General features: G+C 38.6%; 1 protein-coding gene across 1 annotated transcript in view; it reads left to right on the plus strand.

Annotated features, from left to right (window-relative positions):
- The first annotated feature begins 3,065 nt into the window (after positions 1 to 3,065).
- The window catches only part of LOC121387192 (folylpolyglutamate synthase, mitochondrial-like), a 336,339-nt gene continuing 314,236 nt past the window's right edge, over positions 3,066 to 25,168 (plus strand). Inside the window, exons 1-6 of the mRNA XM_041518217.1 lie at positions 3,066 to 3,406; positions 9,027 to 9,140; positions 10,174 to 10,292; positions 12,021 to 12,135; positions 16,049 to 16,294; positions 16,931 to 17,008. Coding sequence (XP_041374151.1) covers positions 3,353 to 3,406; positions 9,027 to 9,140; positions 10,174 to 10,292; positions 12,021 to 12,135; positions 16,049 to 16,294; positions 16,931 to 17,008 — 726 coding nt within the window. The 5' untranslated portion in view covers positions 3,066 to 3,352. The remainder of the gene's footprint in view (positions 3,407 to 9,026; positions 9,141 to 10,173; positions 10,293 to 12,020; positions 12,136 to 16,048; positions 16,295 to 16,930; positions 17,009 to 25,168) is intronic.

Consider the following 25,168-nt stretch of genomic DNA (forward strand, 5'->3'; position numbering starts at 1 on the left):
AAAGGGATATGAAGTGCAATTACGATAAAATACCTAAAGGAATTGAATACGAAGCTAAATAATGACGACACAATGGTCTGTCATTGAATGAATGAATGAATATTTAACGACACCCCAGCACGAAAAATACATCGGCTATTGGGTGTCAAACTGTGGTAATGGGTTCTGTCATTGAGTGCAAGTTAAATTTCAGTTCGTTTTGTTTTTGTGTGGGGTTTTGGAGGATCGCTTTGTCAGGTATGTTTGCATAGCAGTATTATTAAATAAATGTTAATTCAATAATTAAATAAAAATACTTTTTATTCAAATTTCTTTTAAAAAGTCTATGGTCAAGTACATTATCTGGAAAAGTTCCACCAGAAGAAATATATCATGGCGTTACGTGTTTTCAATACGATAAGCGAAAGTTATTAACAAAAAGCTAAATATTGTCAAAAATAAGGAAATATGTTAACAATAAATATACCATTTCTAGGTGTTTTTTCGAATACGATTTTTTTGTCAACTCGTGATGTGTGAAAACCATATTTCACACATCACGGGGCGAGACATAGCTCAGTGGTAAAGCGCCTGTGGTTCAAACGGTAAAATTGTTCTCATAATGAAAGTTTTGGACATAATCGGTTCTCTCGGGCGAGACGTAGCCCAGTGGTAAAGCGCTCGCTCGATGCGCTGTCGGTTTGGGATCAATCCCCGCCAGTGGGCCCATTGGGCTACTTCTCGTTTCAGCCAGTGCACCACGACTGGTACATCAAACGTCCGTGGTATGTGCTATCTTGTATATGGAATGGTGCACATAACAGATCCTTTGCTGTTAATCGAAAAGAGTAGCCCCTGAAGTGGCAACAGCAGCTTTCCTCCCTCAATATATGTGTGATCCTTAACCATATGTCCGACGCCATATAATCGTAAATAAAAAGTGTTGAGTGCGTCGTTAACTAAATCATTTCCTTCCTTCTTTCCTTCACACATCACTCGTTGACATAAAAATCGTATTCTAAAAAACCCATGAAATAGGATATATACAACTATATATATATATATATATACTGGACCATTAATCATTCCAGGCGTGACTATAATGCAATTAGACACGAGCAATGAGAAAACAACAAGATATTCATATCTGCATTTTAACAATACATTGTCTGTACCATGCAATATTCAATGATGTGCACTAATAGTATCAACACGTGGGGCCTTATTAAGCCCGTTTATTCTCCCTGGGTTTTTTGTGTGTCTATATAATTACTGAACTCCACTGAAAACGCACCTGTCGGGTTTGTGATTGTAAAACACAAAACAAAAAATGGTATGCAACGGTAAACAGATACATTTCGCTGGTTTGTGATAAATGGATGTATTATTCTAGTTCTATGGTATTATAACGAATAAGCCCGAAGCTGTATAGAAAGGATAGGTGTTATTGTCTCTTCCATAGCAATCTGAAAACATGCGATAACAATATCGATTGAAAATTTTGGAGATATAGACATTTTCAGTGGATTTTCCCATCAGCAGCATAGTGCTCGTTCCTTTACATACACATACAGTCGGTGGGCCCATCGGGCTATTTCTCGTACTAGCCAGTGCACAACGACTGGCATATCAAAGTCCGTGGCTTGTGCTATCCTGTCTATGTGATGGTGCATATAACAGATCCCTTGCTACTAATGAAACAAATGTAGCGGGTTTCCTTTCTAAGACTATATGTCAAAATTACCAAATGTTTGACATCCAATGGCCGATGATTAATAAATCAATATTCTCTAGTGGTGTCGTTAAAGAAAACATTTTTTCTTTCTTTTTTTCTACTCACAAAATCAGTTGTAATTTCTGTAAACATGCGTAGTGGTTCGTTTGCAAACCTGTATTAGCTGTTTGGTAGTAATGGAAATTTGAATAGTCACTGTTGTCCACATTTCAGGGTTTTTCGTTTAATTCAAGGAAAAATCAGCCTTCCCATCCCCCGCCCCTAAAAAACCCAAACAAGGGCCCGTACGCCTATGCCCTAGTTGGGATGTAACGCAGTAACCCAGTGGTAATGAATATATATTTTGGTCAAAATGCTCGCCAACTCTTCAAAAATTCAACTTCCGTCTAAAACTTCACACAATGGTTGGGCAACTCGTCCCGTCCCGTGACCCCTCCATCCCCACACACACATACTATTGGCCTATTCCTCGTTCCAGCAAGTGCAACACGATTGGTTTATTAAAGGCCGTGGTATGTACTATCCTGTCTGTGGAATGGAGCATAAAGAGATCCATTACTGCTAATCGAAAAGAGTAGCCCATGAAGTGACGGCAACGAGTTTCTTCTCTCAATATCTGTGTGGTCCTTAACTATATGTCAGACGCTATATAACCGTAAATAAAATGTGTTGAGTCCGTCGTTAAATAAAACATTTTTCTCCTTTCTTTTCTTGCAGTGCAATCATGCAATCATGCAATCATCTTGTTTGTTAATCATCAACTATTGGATGTTAAATGTTTGATAATTTTAACATATAGTCTTAGATAAAAAAACGCGATACAGTGTTTTCCTTTAGTAGCAAGGGATCGTTTATATGCACACTTAGTAGCAAGGGATCTTTTATATGCACACTTAGTAGCAAGGAATCGTTTATATGCACACTTAGTAGCAAGGAATCGTTTATATGCACACTTAGTAGCAAGGAATCGTTTATATGCACACTTAGTAGCAAGGGATCGTTTATATGCACACTTAGTAGCAAGGGATCGTTTATATGCACACTTAGTAGCAAGGGATCGTTTATATGCACACTTAGTAGCAAGGGATCGTTTATATGCACACTTAGTAGCAAGGGATCGTTTATATGCACACTTAGTAACAAGGGATCGTTTATATGCACACTTAGTAGCAAGGGATCGTTTATATGCACACTTAGTAGCAAGGGATCGTTTATATGCACACTTAGTAGCAAGGGATCGTTTATATGCACACTTAGTAGCAAGGGATCGTTTATATGCACACTTAGTAGCAAGGGATCGTTTATATGCACACTTAGTAGCAAGGGATCTTTTATATGCACTATTCCACAGCCAGCATAGCACATACAACGACCTTTATTGCACCAGTCGTGGTTGTCTAGCTGGAACGAGAAATAACCCAAAATGGGCCCAACGACGGAGTTCGATTCTAACCCGACCGCGGATCACCCGAGCGTTTTACCTCTAGGCTACGTCCCGCCCCCTTGCTATGCAACGTGTATCACGTATTGTTCGAACCGCTCTGTATAAAATCAACTGACGCACCATTCAAGCTTTGAAAGCTTTGCGTTCCGTTTGGAGGCGACAGACAATTTTGTAATTATACCAATCCAGTACAGATGGATTCGGAGGTTGAAGCAGGAAAACCTGGCCGCGGATCATCATCCTACCAGGTTAGTTATTAACACGTTGAGAAAATTGTGCAGAGAGGGGTGTGTGTATGTGTGTGTGTGGGGGGGGGGGGGGGGGGGGGTGTGTGGTTGGTGTGTAGCGAGCGAAGCTTTTAGCTGGGTTCGTGTCATGCTACCCCAGAAAATATATTGAAATAGAATTGAGGTCACTTGAAGCAGGATTCGACGTATGCTTATAAAGGAAGGACATGTTTTATTTAACGACGCACTCAACACATTTTATTTACGGATGTGTGCTCATCTATAACAAAAACACGAATACGACTTTTACGGAAATACTATTCTACATTTTCCAGCTACGATACGTGAAACAAAATAGATTGCAATCAATTAACGTAAAAAATCAACAATGTGGACATAAAACCAATCCATTCTAGTAAATAAAAGTGAAACTCCCTGCAGTAAACAGGAACGAGTGCGAGGTTTCTAACTACGTTCAGGCACATGCGTTTGCAAAAAGTATCGTACAGCGCAGGTGCGGTTCGTCATTTTTCATTTTTAGGCCACTACCTGAAAAAAAAAAAATGTTTCTTAACTATGCACAAACGACGAACAATTAGTTTAATATTTTTTTAAAAGGAAAAATTCAAATTGTCACGCGTTCTGGTCCGGTCTCGTTTTATCAACACACATCGCAAACACTGGATGTCAATACTGATAGCCATTACGTTTATACCAGTGAATCGTTTGTAAAATATAATTTTTAAACTGAATTAACACAATTTATACACTCAAAATTATTTACAATTGTTATGAATGGATTATGAGAAAAAGAAAGAAATGTTTTAGTTAACGACGCATTCAACACATTTCATTTATGGTTATATGGCGTCATACATATGGTTAAGGATCACACATATAATGAGAGAGGAAACCCGCTGTTGTCAATTCATGGGCTACTTTTTGTTATTAGCAGCAATGGATCTTTTATATCTTCCAATGGGCCCACCGACGGGAATTGATCCTAGATCGATCGCGCATCAGGCGTACCCGCACCACTGAACTACCTCCCGCCCAATGCTGTTGTACGAATTGACCGCAGAGTCTTTGTTTTAGTTCTTGTTTCAATAAGATTCGAAATAAAGATATTGATTAGTATAGATGAATCCCATTCATGAATTTAAGTGACCCGCATTGTGGGTCAGTACTAATACTTTATATATGAAACTTTTTTATTTTTCCATTTGAAGCTCTGTTAGCGATGCAGGACATAGAAAGAAGGAGGATATTGTACATAACAACACAATCAACACATTTTATTCACGGTTATATGGCGTCAGACTACTCTGTTCGATTTGCATAGTTACACCAGTTGTGGAACACTGGCTGGAACGAGAAAAAGCCAAATGGGTCCACCGACGGGGTTCGATCCTAGACCGACCGCGCATAATGCAGACGCTATACCACTGGGTTACGTCCCGCCCTACGACAGATCTTACAATTCAAAGTAACCGCATTATTTTCTCCATCTATTTGAATTTTGTTTTCTCATACATTTTATTTTTTTATTGGCCAAAAAAAAACAAATATTAAAAGGGATTTGGCCCTATGTTATCATATCTTTTATTTTGGATTTTTTAATTCAAATACAAAATACTGTCAATAATGCCAGGGTAAATGTGGCCCAGAATCAACATTGTTTGCATAGAAATAATGAGACATAACATAATAACACAATACATATGATGTACACGCACATACACATACACAAGCGCGCAACATAGCGTGATAACAATTGTATACCTGTGATTAGTTCACTATTGTAGTTTATTAATGCTCTGTACGAACTGGATCTCCTATTAGATTACTATATATCACAGCTGTTGCTGTAGACGAGATGATATAGATATATATATATATATATATATATATATATATATATATATATATATATATACTGAAAGAAAGAAATGTTTCATTTGACGACGCACTCAACACATTTTATTTACGGTTATATGGCGTCAGACATGGTTAAGTACCACACATTTCTCCCATCCCTAGCCATGCAAGACAGGCGTGTTCCATGACGTCAGCCCATGCGGAATAAATCGGTCTTGCATGACCACGTGATTTCTGTTGTTTTAGCTGATTTTAACATTGGGTGACGTCACGTAAAAGGCAAAAAAAACCCCGCAATAAATGCTTTTTATATTTAATAAAAAAAAAACCCAAGAAAACTTGCTGTCATAATAAAATTATACTATCATTTTCGGTTTATACTTTTAGTATAAACCATTTTTAGGTACGACCTTTTCAATGGTTATGATTATTTTATTGTAAGATAAAAAATTAAAAAAATGTAGGTTTTTCACGTTTTCCCAAAATGCTTGTTTTTTATATATTGCAAAGGCAGATCTGCGATAGTTATAGTTTTATGATATATTAATTTCCATTTTTTTACGATCCCCCTCCAAAACTCCCCCAAAGTTCCCTTGGCATCCCATCTCATGTCACTCCCCCCCCCCCCCCCCCAATGGATTTTGTGGATCCGCCACTATACTGGATGGGAGAAAAATAATCCGCCATTATGTATCCATGTGGGACAGGGCGATTCCATCCTCGGGTACATAATATGATGTCAGGGACTTGGCAAGCCTCGTCCCTGACAAAAAAGTATGTACCATCGGGTGGAATATCCCATATATATATATATATATATATATATATATATATACTCTTCAAAAAAAGAAACGCAAAAAGGTACAAATGGGTTATAACTCCGATTTTATGTTTCCTACCGGTTCATGCTTTGTGAATATAAGGTCATTGCATGTCCCAAACACATTCCCACGGTTACATTCGATAAAACGCAGCTACTGTACAATAAAGTTCCAAAATGTGAATATTCGCAAAAACGCAGCCACGTGCAAACCATGTCACCACTGCACGTGCGTTGTCTGCACGTGCAACATGAACACCGACAGTATAAAAGTGCAGGGTGTTCGCTTGCCTGGCCTCTGTATCTGGCCGACAGTTGACAATCCAGGACATGCCACGTCTCAGTGAACCGCAGAGAAACAATGCCATCGGCCGACTAGACGCAGGCGAATCCAGAACGGCCGTTGCCAGGGCATTCCATGTGTCCCCAAGTACCATCTCCAGACTGTGGGACCGTTACCAGCAACATGGATCAACACGTGACCTCCCTAGATCCGGTCGACCACGGGTCACTACCCCCGGACAGGACCGCTACATCCGGGTACGCCACCTTCGGGAACGATTGACTACTGCCTCCTCCACAGCCGCAGCAATACCAGGTTTGCGCAGGATATCCGACCAGACCGTACGGAACCGCCTACGTGAGGTAGGAATTCGTGCCAGACGTCCAGTTCGAGGTGTCATCTTAACACCACAACACCGTCGACTCCGACTGCAGTGGTGCCAGATTCATCGACAATGGCCTCAACTGCGATGCAGACAGGTGTGGTTCAGTGACGAGTCCCGATTTCTGCTCCGACGTCATGATGGAAGATGTCGCGTGTATAGGCGTCGTGGTGAACGTTATGCGGCAAACTGCGTGCAGGAAGTGGACAGATTCGGCGGGGGTAGTGTCATGGTGTGGGCAGCCACCTCACACACTGGCAGAACTGACCTGGTCCACGTGCAGGGCAACCTGAATGCACAGGGCTACATTGACCAGATCCTCCGGCCACACATCGTTCCAGTTATGGCCAACGCCAACGCAGTGTTCCAACATGACAACGCCAGGCCTCACACAGCACGTCTCACAACGGCTTTCCTACAGAACAACAACATTAATGTCCTTCCTTGGCCATCGATATCACCGGATTTGAACCCAATTGAGCATCTATGGGACGAGTTGGACCGACGCCTCCGACAGCGACAACCACAGCCCCAGACCCTGCCGGAGCTGGCAGCAGCCTTGCAGGCCGAGTGGGCCACCATCCCCCGGGACGTCATCCGTACTCTGGTTGCTTCAATGGGCAGGCGGTGCCAGGCAGTTGTCAACACACGCGGAGGCCACACCCGGTATTGACTCCAGATGACCTTGACCTTGGTGGTGTGTCCTATCACTTACTCACAATGGACTAGAGTGAATTGTGAACAATCCTGCAACATTTGGTAATTATCGGACTCACCATTCAATAATTAAATCAATTCTCCAAATGTTACGACAATGTGGTTTTGCGTTTCTTCTTTTGAAGAGTATATATTACCGATTAAACATTTCCAACTAATGATTGATACAGGGCAGATATAGTATTTGAGGAAATCCGCATTATTTAAGTAAATATTATTTGTGGAACCGATTACCGTATAATTACACTAATAAATGTGAAAATAGCTAATATTACATGTATCTTTACCTTTAACGCAATGAGGAAACTTTAATTAGCTATTTAAAAAGAGCACGAAAATAGACACTAATCTTGGTTAATCTACAAACCTGTAACATCTGGATAAAGCTACTATAGAGTAAAACAAGAGTATTAGATGTTGAGACGGAAGGACATGGTTTATTTAACAACGCACTCAACACATTTCATTTACGCTTATACGGCGTCGGAAATATGGTTACGGACCACACAAATATGGAGAAAGAAAACCGGCTGTCGCCATTTAATGGGCTTCTCTTTCCGATTAGCAGCAAGGGATCTTTTATATGCACCATCTCATAGACAGGATAGCACATACCACAGTCTTTGTTGTACCAGTCGTGGTGCACTGGCTGGAGCGATAAATAGCCCAATGGGTCCACTGACTGGGATTGATCCCAAACCGACCGCGCATCAAGCGAGTGCTTTACCAAAGGGCTAACGTTGAAGCGCAGAAAAGACCTTGTGAAAATAGACTAGCGCTCGTCTCTTTAATCGCAATCTAATTAAAAGGACATGTGGATCTAACAGCAGCCCTTTGGAGCTCATGTCCAGTTGACCTTTCATTCGAATAAATCAAAACCTTACTTGCAAAATCATGCCAGTGATTTTAAAAGAATTTGAAAACATTCGGTATTATCCCGAGGGTATACAAAATGATTCGGGTGAATTACGAAGTATGCCGGAAATTAATTTGAATATAAAATTCGTTTCAAGACGAAAAAACAAAACAAACCGTGATGTTATAGCCATAAAATCTGTTTATACTAGTATACAATCTAGAGTTTATTATTGCACTTTTCCACCTGTTTTTGCAATGTTGAAATAGACCAATAAGTTCGCCTATTCCATAAATAGTCTCGCCCGATATTTTTATAATTTGCATGCTCCCGAATAACACTATAAAAGGCGAAATGTAATTGGTCGATATTTAAATTGTTATTTATAGATGAAATGTCACCTGGACATGGGAGTCCACGCAATGCTGTTAGGTCTACTGGTAGACCCAGTAGAGCTAATTGTAATCAGATTGCCTTAACCGTTACTTGTCAGAGGTACGTGCATTTTTAAAAATATGACAAATTCATTTCGTGGCAGGATTGAGATGTACGGAAATGGATATTCTAAACAGTAAAATATAAGTAAAGTATAATTTCAATTATTAAAAAATGTCATTAATAGCGAAACAAAAAACGTACGCCGTAGTGCTCAAAAACTAGTGTCTGTCACTTTAATAACTAATGTATTTTGCACTTTACTTTCAGGATGTGATATCTGTTGTGAAAAATGTCATGTCAGGTGATATGGCCGATTATGTAGCGTACAGAGAACACAATATTCCATCAACAATAAAGGCGCTCAAATGTTGCGGAATAACGGTAATTAATTTTAAATACTGTTCAAATACTGTACTCTCTGTCTCCGTCTGTCCGTCCGTCCGTCCGTCCGTCCCCCGTCCGTCCGTCTGTCTCTCTGTCTCTGTCTCTGTCTCTCTCTCTCTCTCTCTCTCTCTCTCTCTCTCTCTCTCTCTCTCTCTCTCTCTCTCTCTCTCTCTCTCTCTCTCTGTCTGTGTGTGTGTGTGTGTGTGTGTGTGTGTGTGTAGTATGTATATTAATATTTAAAATATCTACCGAGTCTATGTTAATCGGTATTTGTCGAGGCTCTGTTTATCCTATAACACTTATAAAATAACATTTAAATTCAGTTTTTAGTAAATCACAGTACTAAAGTTGCCGCCATTGGTAGTATGACGTCATCACGATAAGCACAAACAAGTCTGAGGTCACGCATTTTAACTAAATATTTGAAAACGTTACGCTCCGGTTACCAGGTCTTGTTGGCTTATAAGCAAATGACCCATCCATAGCAGCCCATTACCTAGAGACCTTGCAGATTTGCATACCATTATTAACCGGGTTAATACACTAAATTATCACATGAATTTATGACATATATACACATTCTTGCTCTCTTTTCATTTGTTATTGCTTGTAAATATCAATTTATTATCTTTTGTCATCTTGGCCCTACATGAAACCTTTGTATTTGTAAACATTTAGGGACAAACCTTAATATTGGCATGCGCCTGTCACCGTTTTTTCTACCCGGAATCTCAAATGGAGTGATAATAAATATTATTTAAACACAAATACATTCAGCTAGTACTACGTCGTGCTAAAATTACAAAGCTTAACACATTCAAAACGTTTCTGGTCATTATATGTTGGCGTACCAAGTTTCTGGTCATTTCACTCGTCGAAATTACGGAATAAAGACCCCACCAAAAATAGTAGGTGACACTTTGTATTGAGATTAATTTTGCTGATGAAATACAATCAAAACTAATGATATGTCGCTATTGAATAGATTAGAATATATTACAATGTTTGTTTTACATGTGTGTTTGTTTAGCTGGAAGATATTGACAAACTGCCTGTGATTCACATCACTGGAACAAAGGGGAAGGGGTCGACATCGGCATTTTGTGAAAGTATTCTCAGACACAGTGGGTACAAGACTGGATTTTTCAGGTATCTGTATGTAGCTCAGTGGTAGAACAATCTCATTATAATAATATCTAGAGTATTCTCAGACACAGCGGGTACAAGACTGGATTTTTCAGGTATCTGTACGTAGCTCAGTGGTAGAACAATCTCATTATAATAATATCTAGAGTATTCTCAGACACAGCGGGTATAAGACTTGATTTGTCAGGTATCTGTACGTAGCTCAGTGTTAGAACAATCTCATTATAATAATATCTAGAGTATTCTCAGACACAGCGGGTACAAGACTGGATTTTTCAGGTATCTGTATGTAGCTCAGTGGTAGAACAATCTCATTATAATAATATCTAGTGTATTCTCAGACACAGCGGGTATAAGACTTGATTTGTCAGGTATCTGTACGTAGCTCAGTGATAGAACAATCTCATTATAATAATATCTAGAGTATTCTCAGACACAGCGGTTACAAGACTTGATTTGTCAGGTATCTGTATGTAGCTCAGTGGTAGAACAATTTAATAATAATATCTAGTGCGAGTGCGAGTGCGAGTGCGAATAATTTTTACATGCTCATATACCACTAGAGTTTCGAGCATTTCCGTCCCGGGGCCTGTCTGGATAGCCAGTGACTTGCTTCGGGACAGAAAAACAATTAAGTGTACAATTTTGAAATTTACATCCAAAAATTAAATCGTGGGCCTTTAAAATTTTGATGCGCATCTCTAATTAATATAATTCATAAAAAAAATTCTACTCATCAAATTTGGTCGCTAGATTAGATCGGGCGGTCAAAAAGAAATTACATAGATAGATAACTAGTTTAACATGTTCGTATACCACTAGGGTTTCGAACACGCCCATCCCGAGTCCGACCTCCGATAAGATCGGTGGCCTGACTTGGCATGAGTTTCAAAGCAAAGTTTCTAGGGGATTCGGCGATATGCTCTTCCGTAACATTTTGAAAACTAGATGTCCTGAAATGCTATTTGCTGCATCCTACAAGTAAAGGGGCGGGACGTAGCCCAGTGGTACAACGCTCGCTCGATGCGCGGTCGGTGTGGGATCGATCCCCGTCGGTAGGCCCATTTGGCTATTTCTCGTTACAGCCAATGCACCACGACTGGTATATCAAAGGCTGTGGTATGTGCTACCCTGTCTGTGGGATGATGCATATATAATATCCATTGCTGCTTATCAATAGATTAGCCCATGAAGTGGCAACAGCGGGTTTCCTCTCTCAATATATGTGTGGTCATTAACTATATGTCTGGCGCCATATAACCGTAAATAAACTGTGTTGAGTGTGTCGTTAAATAAAACATTCCTTCTTCTTCCAATAAGTAAGATTTACCTCTGCCTTAAAGCGATATACTCTAGTTTTGTTAAAAACGCACGTTCGTCTAAGAAGTAATATTTAATGAGACTAGCTCTAGTTGTTTTTGACGGTATTTCCCCGTTTAAATATCACAGACTTTAGCTTCTCTCTCTTTTAACCATATCCAAATGCGTGTTGCCGGCTTTTAGATTTAACTAAACTTGCTGTCCATTGTTACGGGCTGACACAAGGCTCTGTGCCTTTACAGTTTACTACCAATAATATTTTTGGTTCAGAATTATTGTGTGTGTATGTGGGGGAGAAGTATGAGCCCCACCTCCACCCCTCCCCTTTCCGCCGTGCCTGTCAGTGTCTTTAGAATGTGCTCGGGGGTTGTTACACATTCCTTTTTTTATTTTTTTATTTTTATTTTTTAGCTCTCCTCATCTGGTGAAACGGAATGACAGGTTTCGAATCAACGGCCAGCCTCTTTCTGATGACGACTTCTGCTCTTACTTCTTCGACGTCTACGACAAAATAGAACCCATATTGGTATCATAGATATTATTTTTATTACCCACATGCCCGTAGTGGTATTATAGATATTATTTTTATTACCAACATGCCCGTATTAGATTCATAAATATTATTTGTATTACCCACATGCCCGTACTGGTATCAAAGATATTATTTTTGTTACCAACATGCCCGTATTGGTATAATAGATATTATTTGTATTGCCAACATGACCGTATTGGTATTATAGATATTATTTTGGTATTACCCTCGCCCGTATGCGCGGTAGGTATTATTTTTATTACCAACATGCCCGTATTGGTATTTATATATTATTTCTATTCCAACATGCCCGTATTGGTATACCATAGACTGGTATATCCAACATGCCCGTATTGGTATACCCTGTCTGTGGGATTTGCATATAAAACATATAGATATTATTATTATATTGCCAACATACCCGTACTGGTATCATAGATATTATTTTCATTACCAACATGCCCGTATTGATATTATAGATATTATTTTTATTACCAACATGCCCGTATTGGTATCATAAATATTATTTTTATTACCAACATGACCGTATTGGTATTATAGATATTATTTTTATTACCCACATGCCCGTACTGGTATCATAGATATTACTTTTATTACCAACATAACCTTATTGGTATAATAGATATTATTTTTATTGCCAACATGCCCGTATTGGTATTATAGATATTATTTTTATTGTCAACATGCCAGTATTAGTATTATAGATATTATTTTTATTACCAACATGCCCGTACTGGTATCATAGATATTGTTTCCATTACCAACATGCCCGTATTGATATTATAGATATTATTGTTATTACCAACATGCCCGTATTGGTATCATAGATATTATTTTTACTACGAATATGCCCGTATTTGTATTATATATCTCATTTTTATTACCAACATGCCCGTATTGGTATGATATATCTTATTTTTATTACCAACATGCCCGTACTGGTAACATAGATATTATTTTTATTACCAACATGCCCGTATTGATATCATAGATATTATTTTTATTACCAACATGCCAGTATTGCCATCATGCGTAGATATTATTTTTAGTACCAACATGTGCATATTGGTATCATAGATATTACTTTTATTACCAAAATGCCGGTGTTGGTATCATAGATATTATTTTTATTACCAACATGACCGTATTGGTATCATGCATAGATATTATTTTTATTACCAACATGCCCGTATTGGTATTGTAGATATTATTTTTATCACCCACATGCCCGTATTGGTATTGTAGATATTATTTTTATTACCAACTTGCCCGTATTGGTATTATAGATATTATTTTTATTACCAACTTGCCCGTATTGGTATTATAGATATTATTTTTATTACCAACATGCCCGTATTGGTATTGTAGATATTATCTTTATTACCAACATGCCAGTATTGGTATCATAGATATTATTTTTATTACCAACAAGCTCGTATTGGTATCATAGATATTATTTTTATTACCAACATGCACGTATTGGTATTATAGATATTATTTTTATTACCAACATGCCCGTATTGGTATTATATATATTATTTTTATTACCAAAATGCCCGTATTGGTATCATAGATATTATTTTTAATACCCACATGCCCGTATTAGTATCATAGATATCATTTTTATTACCAACATGCCCGTATTGGTATTATATATATTTTCTTTTTACCAACATGCTCGTATTGGTGTCATAGATATTATTTTTATTACTAACACGTCCGTATTGGTATTGTAGATATTATTTTTATTACCCTCATGCCCGTATTGGTATTGTAGATATTATTTTTATTACCAACATGCCCGTATTGGTATTGTAGATATTATCTTTATTACCAACATGCCAGTATTGGTATCATAGATATTATTTTTATTACCAACATGCTCGTATTGGTATCATAGATATTATTTTTATTACCAACATGCCCGTATTGGTATCATAGATATTATTTTTATTACCAACATGCCCGTATTGGTATTATATATATTATTTTTATTACCAACATGCCCGTATTGGTATCATAGATATTATTTTTATTACCAACATGCCCGTATTGGTATTATAGATATTATTTTTATTACCAACATGCCCGTATTGGTATTATATATATTATTTTTTTACCAACATGCCCGTATTGGTATCATAGATATTATTTTTATTACCAACATGCCCGTATTGGTATTGTAGATATTATTTTTATTACCCACATGCCCGTATTGGTATTGTAGATATTATTTTTATTACCAACATGCCCGTATTGGTATTCTAGATATTATTTTTATTACCAACATGCCCGTATTGGTATCATGGATAGATATTTATTTTTATTACCAACATGCCCGTATTGGTATCATAGATATTATTTTTATTACCACATGCCCGTATTGGTATCATAGATATTATTTTTATTACCAACATGCCCGTATTGGTATCATAGATATTATTTTTATTATCCACATGCTCGTACTGGTATCATAGATATTATTTTTATTATCCACATGCCCGTATTGGTATCATAGATATTATTTTTATTACCAACATGCCCGTATTGGTATTCTAGATATTATTTTTTTTACCAACATGCCCGTATTGGTATCATAGATATTGTTTTTATTACCAACATATAGCTGGTATTCAAAACTTGTGGCACCATGTTTCAACCTGTTTCGCAACCGGAATAGTGCAACAAATGGACATACAAGTTAAAAATGTATAACCTACCATACTACTTAATTCCCGATTGAAGTACTTGCATAATTATTAACAAAATAAATCTTTCAACGACAACATAAAAAATGTGTCCGCCATTTTAAAATTGCTGAATAGAGGGAAGCAACTCGCCCTGCACATTAAGGAAAGTATTGACTTAATAGGACAAGGACAAATTGTTTAACGTGTACATTCAGAGCAAGCTGTTGTAGCGCACGCCTGTCCTGGACACAAGTACCTGGCCTCAGCCGGCTCTTCCGTCCAGGACAGGAGAGGGTTGGGGTGGGTGGAGGAGGGATCGCCTGCACTGGCAGGTGCGAGGGAGCACCAGCAGTCCGACCGTAGCCGGTAACAGGCTGAGGGTGGTATGGTGCTATGTAATTTGGAATGTCCCGTAGGATTAAGCCATAGGGAAATGGGTACGCATTTTGATGAAGGAAGTTTGGCGCAATTTTGATGGTCGTTCTAAAGAATAAAAGGTAGGGAGCTACGTATAGGTTTGGATTTTAGTAGGCCGAGAGTAGCTCGTTAATTAGGACCCGCGGATGATGAGGTGTCTCTTGACTTAATGGACAGGACAGGACAAGGTTTAACGTGTACATTCAGAGTAAGCTGTTGTAGCACACGCCTATCATGGGCACGGGTGCCGGCCTCGGCCGGTTCCCCTGTCCATGACAGGAAAGATGGGGGAGGCAGGAGTAGGGACCGCCTGCGCTGACTGGCGCAAGGGAGCGCAAGCCGCCCGGTTGACCGGTAGCAGGCGGAGGGTATGGTGGTGCTATGGACTTTGGAATTTGGTTGATGGCCAAAAACATATGCCAAAGGGAATGGATGCGCTTTTTAGATGAAGGTAATTGGGCGCATTTTTTAACGGTCGTTCTAAAAATGAAATAAGGGAGCTACGTATAGGTTTGGAATTAGTGAGTCGAGAGTAGCTCGGTAATTAGACCTCGTTGATGCTGGGGCGTCTCCCTAGGTTGCCCATAGGGCCCTTAGAAAGGTCCTGATCTCTTCTGATCGTGGCATGACAACCCAGGGGAGACTCGACTTAATATGTGCCCTGCACTATATATAGAGAAGAACCGCTGGCTTTACCACTACACCACTGAGGCCGGTATTAAGTTATAGTTAATGTTTTTTTTAATATATATACATGAGCGACCTTTTTATATTTTTAGAAAGACCTGCACGACAAAAAGTTTCCACGGATGTTTTTGTTTCATACCACCATGGCTTTCACCGTGTTCATTAAAGAAAAAGTCGATGTAGCTGTGATGGAAGTTGGTATTGGTGGACAGTTCGACTGGACGAACGTCATTCGGTCCCCCGTGGTGTGTGGAGTTACTTCCCTTGGATTAGACCATTTAGATATGCTTGGAGACACGATAGAGAAAATAGCGTGGCATAAAGCGGGGATTTTTAAGGTAAATCCAAGAGCAATATTTAGTGGAATTGTAATTGTACATGCACCCCTAGAACAATAAGAAAAAGATCACTTTATTGATTAAACGTGTGGGTTTTTTTTTTGTTTTTATTCAACATGGAGATTGTCTTCATACAGTGCGCAGATATATTTGTACTGACGCCCCACTTACCTCAGGCTAGGTTTGACCCTGAAATTGACAGTGAAACTAAAGTTAAAGTCACAGGTTTTCTCTCTAAAACTGCATGTCACAATAACCAATCAATAGCTGATGATTAATAAATGAAAGCGCTCTAGTGGTGTCGTTAATCAAATAACAATTTTTGTTTTACTTCAACATGCACTTAATGCTCTTCCTTAGTTAAGGCGTAGCGATAATAAATTATTGATATATTTTCCCGCCTGGTCCTAATGAGATAAAAAAATGAGAGAGAGAGAGAGAGAGAGAGAGAGAGAGAGAGAGAGAGAGAGAGAGAGAGAGAGAGAGAGAGAGAGAGAGAGAGAGAGAGAGAGAGAGAGAGAGAGAGAGAGAGAGAGAGAGAGAAAGACACAGAGACAGAGGAAATAAAAGAAAGCAAAATTCACCTGGCACTAATGGTCTTCCGTAGTTTAGACTTATCTATAATGTGTTTTTCAGAAGGGAGTTCCCGCTCTGACTGTCAGTCAGCCACCAGAAGCCGACGCCGTTCTCTTAGAGCGATCACAGGAGATTGGGGTCAGTCTTCATTAAAGCAGCAATATCGACTATTAGTTGAATATTTTAAAACAAAATATTATTACACTGACTCAGTCTGAGGCTGTTTTCTTTGAGCGATCACAGGAGATTGGGTTCAGTTTTCATTAAAACAGCACAGTTGAATATGTTAAAACAAAATATTATTATACTGAGGCCGTTCTCTTTGAGCGATCACAGGAGATTGGGTTCAGTCTTCATTAAAACAGCAATATCGAGTATTAGTTGAATATGTTAAAACAAAATATTATTATACTGAGGTCGTTCTGTTTGAGCGATCACAGGAGATTGGGTTCATTCTGCATTAAAGCAGCAATATCGAATTTTCTTTCAATATTTAACCATTTAATCACCTAGTTGAAATCATACGCGTTAGAAAAGGCTGGGCGATGGCAGAGTGGCAATGGCCTCCCCATCATTGAAGATTGTATACTGCCACTCACCCCAGTTGAAAGTCGAATTAATTTATATTTGTTTATGTCTACTTTAGGCACGTTGGTACCGTGTTGTTGTTTCTGTTTGTTTATGACATTATGCCTACTTTAGGCATGTTCGTACCTTGTTGCTGTTTTGATTTGTTTACATCTATTTTAGTCACCTCTGTATTGTTTTGTAATGTTTATTTTTGTACGTCTACCTAGGGCACCTTTGTACCATGTTATAGTGGGTTTTTTTTTACATCAGGCATCTCTCTACCGTATGATGACGATTTGTTTTGGTAAGGTGGAGGGGGTGATGTTGGTGGTGTTTACGTGTATTCTAGTACCGTGTTATTGCTGTTGTTGTTTACGTCTGCTCTGGGAACCATTGTACCGTGTTATAGTGTTTGTGGGTACGTCTACTCTGAGCACCTCTGTATCGTGTTATAGTGTTTATTATTTACATCTAATTTAGTCACCCCTGTACCGTGTTATATCTTTTTGTTTACGTCTACTCTAGGCACATCTGTACCGTGTTGTAGTGTCTGTTGTTTTCGTCTACTCTAGGCACTTCTGTACCGTGTTATAGTGTTTGTTGTTTTCGTCTACTCTAGGCACCTCTGTACCGTGTTATAGTGTTTGTTGTTTACGTCTACTCTAGGCTCCTCTGTACCGTGTTATAGTGTTTGTCGTTTACGTCTACTCTAGGCACCTCTGTACCGCGTTATAGTGTTTGTTGTTTACGTCTACTCTAGGCTCCTCTGTACCGTGTTATAGTGTTTGTTGTTTTCGTCTAAACTAGGCACCTCTGTACCGTGTTATAGTATTTCTTGTTTACGTCTACTCTAGGCACCTCTGTACCGTGTTAGAGTGTTTGTTGTTTACAGTGTTTGTTGTTTACGTCTACTCTAGGCACCTCTGTACCGTGTTATAGTGTTTGTTGTTTACAGTGTTTGTTGTTTACCTCTACTTTAGGCACCTCTGTACCGTGTTATAGTGTTTGTTGTTTACAGTGTTTGTTGTTTACGTCTACTCTAGGCACCTCTGTACCGTGTTATAGTGTTTGTTGTTTACAGTGTTTGTTGTTTACCTCTACTCTAGGCACCTCTGTACCGTGTTATAGTGTTTGTTGTTTACAGTGTTTGTTGTTTACGTCTACTCTAGGCACCTCTGTATCGTGTTATAGTGTTTGTTGTTTACAGTGTTTGTTGTTTACGTCTACTCTAGGCACCTCTGCACCGTGTTAGAGTGTTTGTTGTTTACAGTGTTTGTTGTTTACCGCTACTTTAGGCACCTCTGTACTGTGTTATAGTGTTTGTTGTTTACAGTGTTTGTTGTTTACCTCTACTGTAGGCACCTCTGCACCGTGTTATAGTGTTTGTTGTTTACAGTGTTTTTTGTTTACCTCTACTTTAGGCACCTCAGCACCGTGTTATAGTGTTTGTTGTTTACAGTGTTTGTTGTTTACCTTTACTGTAGGCACCTCTGTACCGTGTTACAGTGTTTATTGTTTACAGTGTTTGTTGTTTACCTCTACTTTAGGCCCCTCTGCACCGTGTTATAGTGTTTGTTGTTTACAGTGTTTGTTGTTTACCTCTACTCTAGGCACCTCTGTACCGTGTTATAGTGTTTGTTGTTTACAGTGTTTGTTGTTTACCTCTACTCTAGGCACCTCTGTACCACGTTCCGACACTACACGAGTTCTGTGCCACGGGTCAACAGATACGTTTGGGTATTGACGGAAACGTTCAGTTCGTTAACGCGGGACTCGCTCTACAGCTGTGTCGGGTATTTATACACAGAATCAACAAAGGTCAGTTCAAATGAACTACAAATGAAGGTCAAAATTACTTGTTCTGTGCCTTTACATACATTGTTCCTAAATCTGACGCTACAGACCTATAACTTTACTGTCTTTCGAGTTTGCTCATTAATATTAAGCTTCAGAGTTTGCACACATACAAAAAACAAAAAACAAAAAAAACAAAAAAAAACTCGACACCCCTTTTCGGATATTTATTGAGTTAGGAGTGTCGTTATTTTTTCTTCTTGTTTTTTTCCCTTGCATAATCTATTCTAGTTGGGGCGAGACGTAACCCAGTGGTAAAGCGTTCGCTTTGTGTGCAGTCGGTCTCGGATCAAGTAGACCTGTTCTAATTGCCAAATAAGCATAACTCTGATTTGCAGATCAGTGGGAAGGGGGAGGGATAGTAAGTATATAAGTAATGTTACGAGTGAACTCAACACAATAAAAGTAAAGATCTATGGCATCAAATTTATAAACAAATAGGTGTATGTTAGTTACAGAACTTAACGATCTTGATATGTTTGTCGCAAATGTAAAACTTTACAGTTTTTAACACTAAGTGAACTCTAGCCGTGTTTTCAATACAAATAGAATATGTCTAGAATACACTCGTATTGCCACATATAAACACGACACAACTAGAGAACCTTCGTATTCCCACAGGTAAACAGAATACGACTAGAGGATATTCGTATTGCCACATATAAACAAAATACGTCTAGAGGACCTTCGTATTGTCAAGTATAAACATAATACGGCTAAAAGACACTCGTATTGTCACATATAAACATAATATGGTAAGAGGACTGTCGTATTTTCACATCTAAAGAGAATACGTCTAGAGGACACTCGTATTGTGACATATAAAAATAATACGGATAGAGGACCTTCGTATTGTCAAATATAAACATAATACGGCTATACGACATTCGTGTTCTCAGAAATAAAAAGAACAGGGCAAGATGACACTTGTATTGTCATATATAAACAGAATACGGCTAGATGACACTTGTATTGTCATATATAAACAGAATACGGCTAGAGGACACTTTATTGTCACATAAAAACATAATACGGCTAGAGGACATCGTATTGTCATATATCAACATAGTACGGCTAGAGGACACTTGTATTGTCACATATAAACATAATACGGCTAGAGGACACTTGTATTGTCACATATAAACATAATACGGCTAGAGGACACTTGCATTGTCATATATAAACAGAATACGGCTAGAGGACACTTGTATTGTCACATATAAACATAGTACGGCTAGAGGACACTTGTATTGTCACATATAAACATAGTACGGCTAGAGAACACTCTTATTGTCACAAATAAACAGAATACGGCTAGAGGACACTTGTATTGTCAAATATAAACATAATACGGCTAAAGGACACTCGTATTGTCAAATATAAACATAATACAGCTAGAGGACACTCTTATTGTCACAAATAAACATAATACGGCTAGAGGACACTTGTATTGTAAAATATCAACATAATATGGCTAGAGGACACTCGTATTTTCAAATATAAACATAATACGGCTAGAGGACACTTGTATTGTCAAATATAAACATAATACGGCTAGAGGACACTGGTATTGTCATATATAAACATAATACGGCTAGAGGACACTTGTATTGTCAAATATAAACATAATACAGCTAGAGGACACTGGTATTGTCAAATATAAACATAATACGGCTAGAGGACACTTGTATTGTCCAATATAAACATAATACAGCTAGAGGACGCTTGTATTGTCAAATATAAACATAATACAGCTAGAGGACACTTGTATTGTCAAATATAAACATAATACGGCTAGAGGACACTGGTATTGCCGTATATAAACATAATACAGCTAGAGGACGCTTGTATTGTCAAATATAAACATAATACGGCTAGAGGACACTGGTATTGTCAAATATAAACATAATACGGCTAGAGGACACTTGTATTGTCCAATATAAACATAATACAGCTAGAGGACGCTTGTATTGTCAAATATAAACATAATACGGCTAGAGGACACTTGTATTGTCAAATATAAACATAATACGGCTAGAGGACACTTGTATTGTCAAATATAAACATAATACGGCTAGAGGACGCTTGTATTGTCAAATATAAACATAATACGGCTAGAGGACACTTGTATTGTCAAATATATACATAATACGACTAGATGACACACATATTGTTCAAATGTAAAGATAATACGTATAGAGGATATTCCATACAGAAATTGCGATGATTAAAAAAAGTTATAGTTTGTTTTGTTTAACGACACCACTAGAGCACATTGATTTATTAATCATCGGCTAATGGATGTCAAACATATGGTCATTTTGACACAGTCATAGAAAGGAAACCCTCTACATTGTTTCCATTAATAGCAAGGGATCTTTTATATGCACCATCCCACAGACAGGATAACACATACCACGGCCTTTGATATACCCGTCGTGGTCAAATTGCGATGGATGCACAGCTAATTCTGTTTTATTTCATTTACCAGAAAATCAGTATCTTTATGATGTGTTGTCTGTATCCAGTGTGAAGGACATTCCTCTGTTACCTGTCTATCAACTCAGACCTGTCGAAATTGAAGGTAAGTTTTAGTTTGTAGCTTTCTTTGTGTAATCATTTCGAGCTGTAAAAAGTATATCCTCTAGCACTAGTAAAGAACCATATAAGCGTCAAAAGATGACAGCAAATTGAGGGTTGGCGTAGACAGCTATATAATATATGTAGGTTTTTTTTTAACGACACCACTAGAGCACATTGATTTATTAATCATCGGCTTTTTTTTAATGTCAAACATTTGGTAATTTCGACATATAGTCTTAGAGAGGAAACCCGCTACAGTTTTGCATAAATAGCAGAGGATCTTTTATATGCACCACCCCACTGACAGGGTAATACATACCACAACCTATGATGTACCAGTCGTGGTGCACTGGCTAGATCGAGAAATAGCCCAATGGGTACAGCTATATATCTACTTGATTTTGATTATGATCACTGATAGCTCATTTGTCCAATGTGGGGGTCAGACATAGCCCAGTGGTAAAGCGCTCTCTTAATGCGCGGTCGGTTTGGGATCGATCTCCGTTAGTGGGCCAATTAGGCTATTTCTCGCTCCAGCCAGTGCACAACGACTGGTACATCAAAGACCATGGCATGTGTTATTCTGTCAGTGGGATGGTGCATATAAAAGATCCCTTGCTGCTAATCGAAAAGAGTAGCCCATGAAGTGCCGATAGTGGGTTTCCTCCCTCAACATCTGTGTGGTCCTTAATCATATGTCCGACGCCATATAACCATAAATAAAATGGATTGAGTGCGTTGTTAAATAAAACCTTTCCTTCCTTCGTCCAATGTATTAAAATTAAGACCTTCGTCTGTTATATTACAGGACTGGCCCGGTGTTCGTGGCCCGGCAGGGCTCAGACGATCTGCCGCCCTCGACTCACCTACTACCTGGATGTAGCGCAAATCGAGCAAAGCATGCAGGTCCGTCTGTCCGTCCGTCTATATTTTTGTATATGTGTGTCTGTCTACAGGTCCAGTTATCTGTATATGTCTGTATAGCTCACCTACTGTCTGAACGCAGTGCAAATTGAGAAAAGCATGCAGGTCTGTCCGTCTGTCCGTCCGTCCGACTATATTGCTGTATATGTCTGTCTCCGGGTTCAGCAATATGTGTATGTCTGTATAGCTCACCTACTATCTGGACGCAGTGCAAATTGAGAACAGCATGCAGGTCTGTCCGTCTGTCCGTCCGTCCGACTATATTATTGCTGTATACGTCTGTCTGCAGGTCCAGTTATTTGTATATGTCTGTATAACTCACCTACTATCTGAACGCAGTGCAAATTGAGAACAGCATGCAGGTCTGTCCGTCTGTCCGTCCGTCCGACTATATTATTGCTGTATACGTCTGTCTGCAGGTCCAGTTATTTGTATATGTCTGTATAACTCACCTACTATCTGAACGCAGTGCAAATTGAGAACAGCATGCAGGTCTGTCCGTCTGTCTGTCCGTCCGTCCGTCCATCCGTCTGACTATATTGCTGTATATGTCTGTCTGCAGGTTCAGCAAAGTATGCAGGTTTGTCTTTCCGTCCTTCCGTCCTTCCGTCCGCCCGTCCGTCCGTTCGTCCATCCTTCTATATTTCTGTGTATGTCAGTCTGCATGTCAAGCTATCTGTATATCTGTGTAACTCACCTACTATTTAGACTGAGCGCAATTTGAGCAAAGTATGCAGGTCTGTCCGTCTGTCTGTTTGTCCGTCTATTTTTCTTTATGCAGTTCTGACTGTCTGACCGTCTGTCTCTCTATCTTTTGTATATGTCTGTCTGTCTATCTGTCCATCTTTCTTTCTGTATATGTCTGTATGTCTGTTTGTCCGTCTATCTTTTTTGGATATGTCTGTCTGTCTATTTTTCTATATGTATGTATGTATGTATGTATGTATGTATGTCTTGGCTGTCTCTCTGTGTATATATATATATATTTTTTTCTATTTTAGTCTGTATGACTCTATACATTTTACGCCTTCTATTACAGCAATGTGTTCGGTGGTTCTCCGAGAAATCAGAGAAGGAGGCAGCCACTATCAAGTAAGTCATTAACTAGTATATCGAAGGTTGTTGTATATGAAATTTGGTTTTCTGGGAAAGTACATATAAAAGATACCTTGCTGCTAATCATAAAGTGTAGCATATGTGGCCTCAGCGAGTTTTTTTTCCTCGTTTAACCTTACTACGTAATATCCTGTCTATGGGAAGGTGCATACAATTTATCTCGAAATAAAGTTTCTTTTTTGTTTAACGACACCACTAGAGCATATTGATTTATTAATCATCGGCTATTGGATATCAATTTGTTTTCAATATTTACATATAGTCTTAGAGAGGAAACCCGCGAAATGTGTTCATTACCATCAAGGGATCTTTTATATGCACCATCCCAAAGACAGGATAGCACATACCACGGCCTTTGATATACCAGTCGTGGTGCACTGGCTGGAAGGAAAAATAGCCCAATGGGCCCACCAACGGGGATCGATCCGAAACCGACTGCGCATCAAACGAGTGCTTTACCACTGGGCTACGTCCCGCCCCTTATTTTCTAATACTACTACCTAATAGCTTGTCTGGGAAAGGGGCATATAATGTATCTTCTAATACTACTACCTAATAGTCTGTCTATGGGGAGGTGCATAAAATGTATCTTCTAATACTACTACCTAATAGCCTGTCTATGGGAAGGTGCATATAATCTATCTTCTAATACTACTACCTAATAGCTTGTCTATGGGAAGGTGCATATAATCTATCTTCTAATACTACTACCTAATAGCTTGTCTATGGGAAGGTGCATATAATCTATCTTCTAATACTACTACCTAATAGCTTGTCTATGGGGAGGTGCATATAATCTATCTTCTAATACTACTACCTAATAGCCTGTCTATGGGAAGGTGCATATAATCTATCTTCTAATACTACTACCTAATAGCCTGTCTATGGGAAGGTGCATATAATCTATCTTCTAATACTACTACCTAATAGCCTGTCTATGGGAAGGTGCATATAATCTATCTTCTAATACTACTACCTAATAGCTTGTCTATGGGAAGGTGCATATAATGTATCTTCTAATACTACTACCTAATAGCTTGTCTATGGGAAGGTGTATATAATCTATCTTCTAATACTACTACCTAATAGCCTGTCTATGGGGAGGTGCATATAATCTATCTTCTAATACTACTACCTAATAGCCTGTCTATGGGAAGGTGCATATAATCTATCTTCTAATACTACTACCTAATAGCTTGTCTATGGGAAGGTGCATATAATCTATCTTCTAATACTACTACCTAATAGCTT

Source organism: Gigantopelta aegis, chromosome 13, assembly GCF_016097555.1.
Source record: "Gigantopelta aegis isolate Gae_Host chromosome 13, Gae_host_genome, whole genome shotgun sequence".
NCBI classification, from domain to species: Eukaryota; Metazoa; Mollusca; class Gastropoda; order Neomphalida; family Peltospiridae; genus Gigantopelta; species Gigantopelta aegis.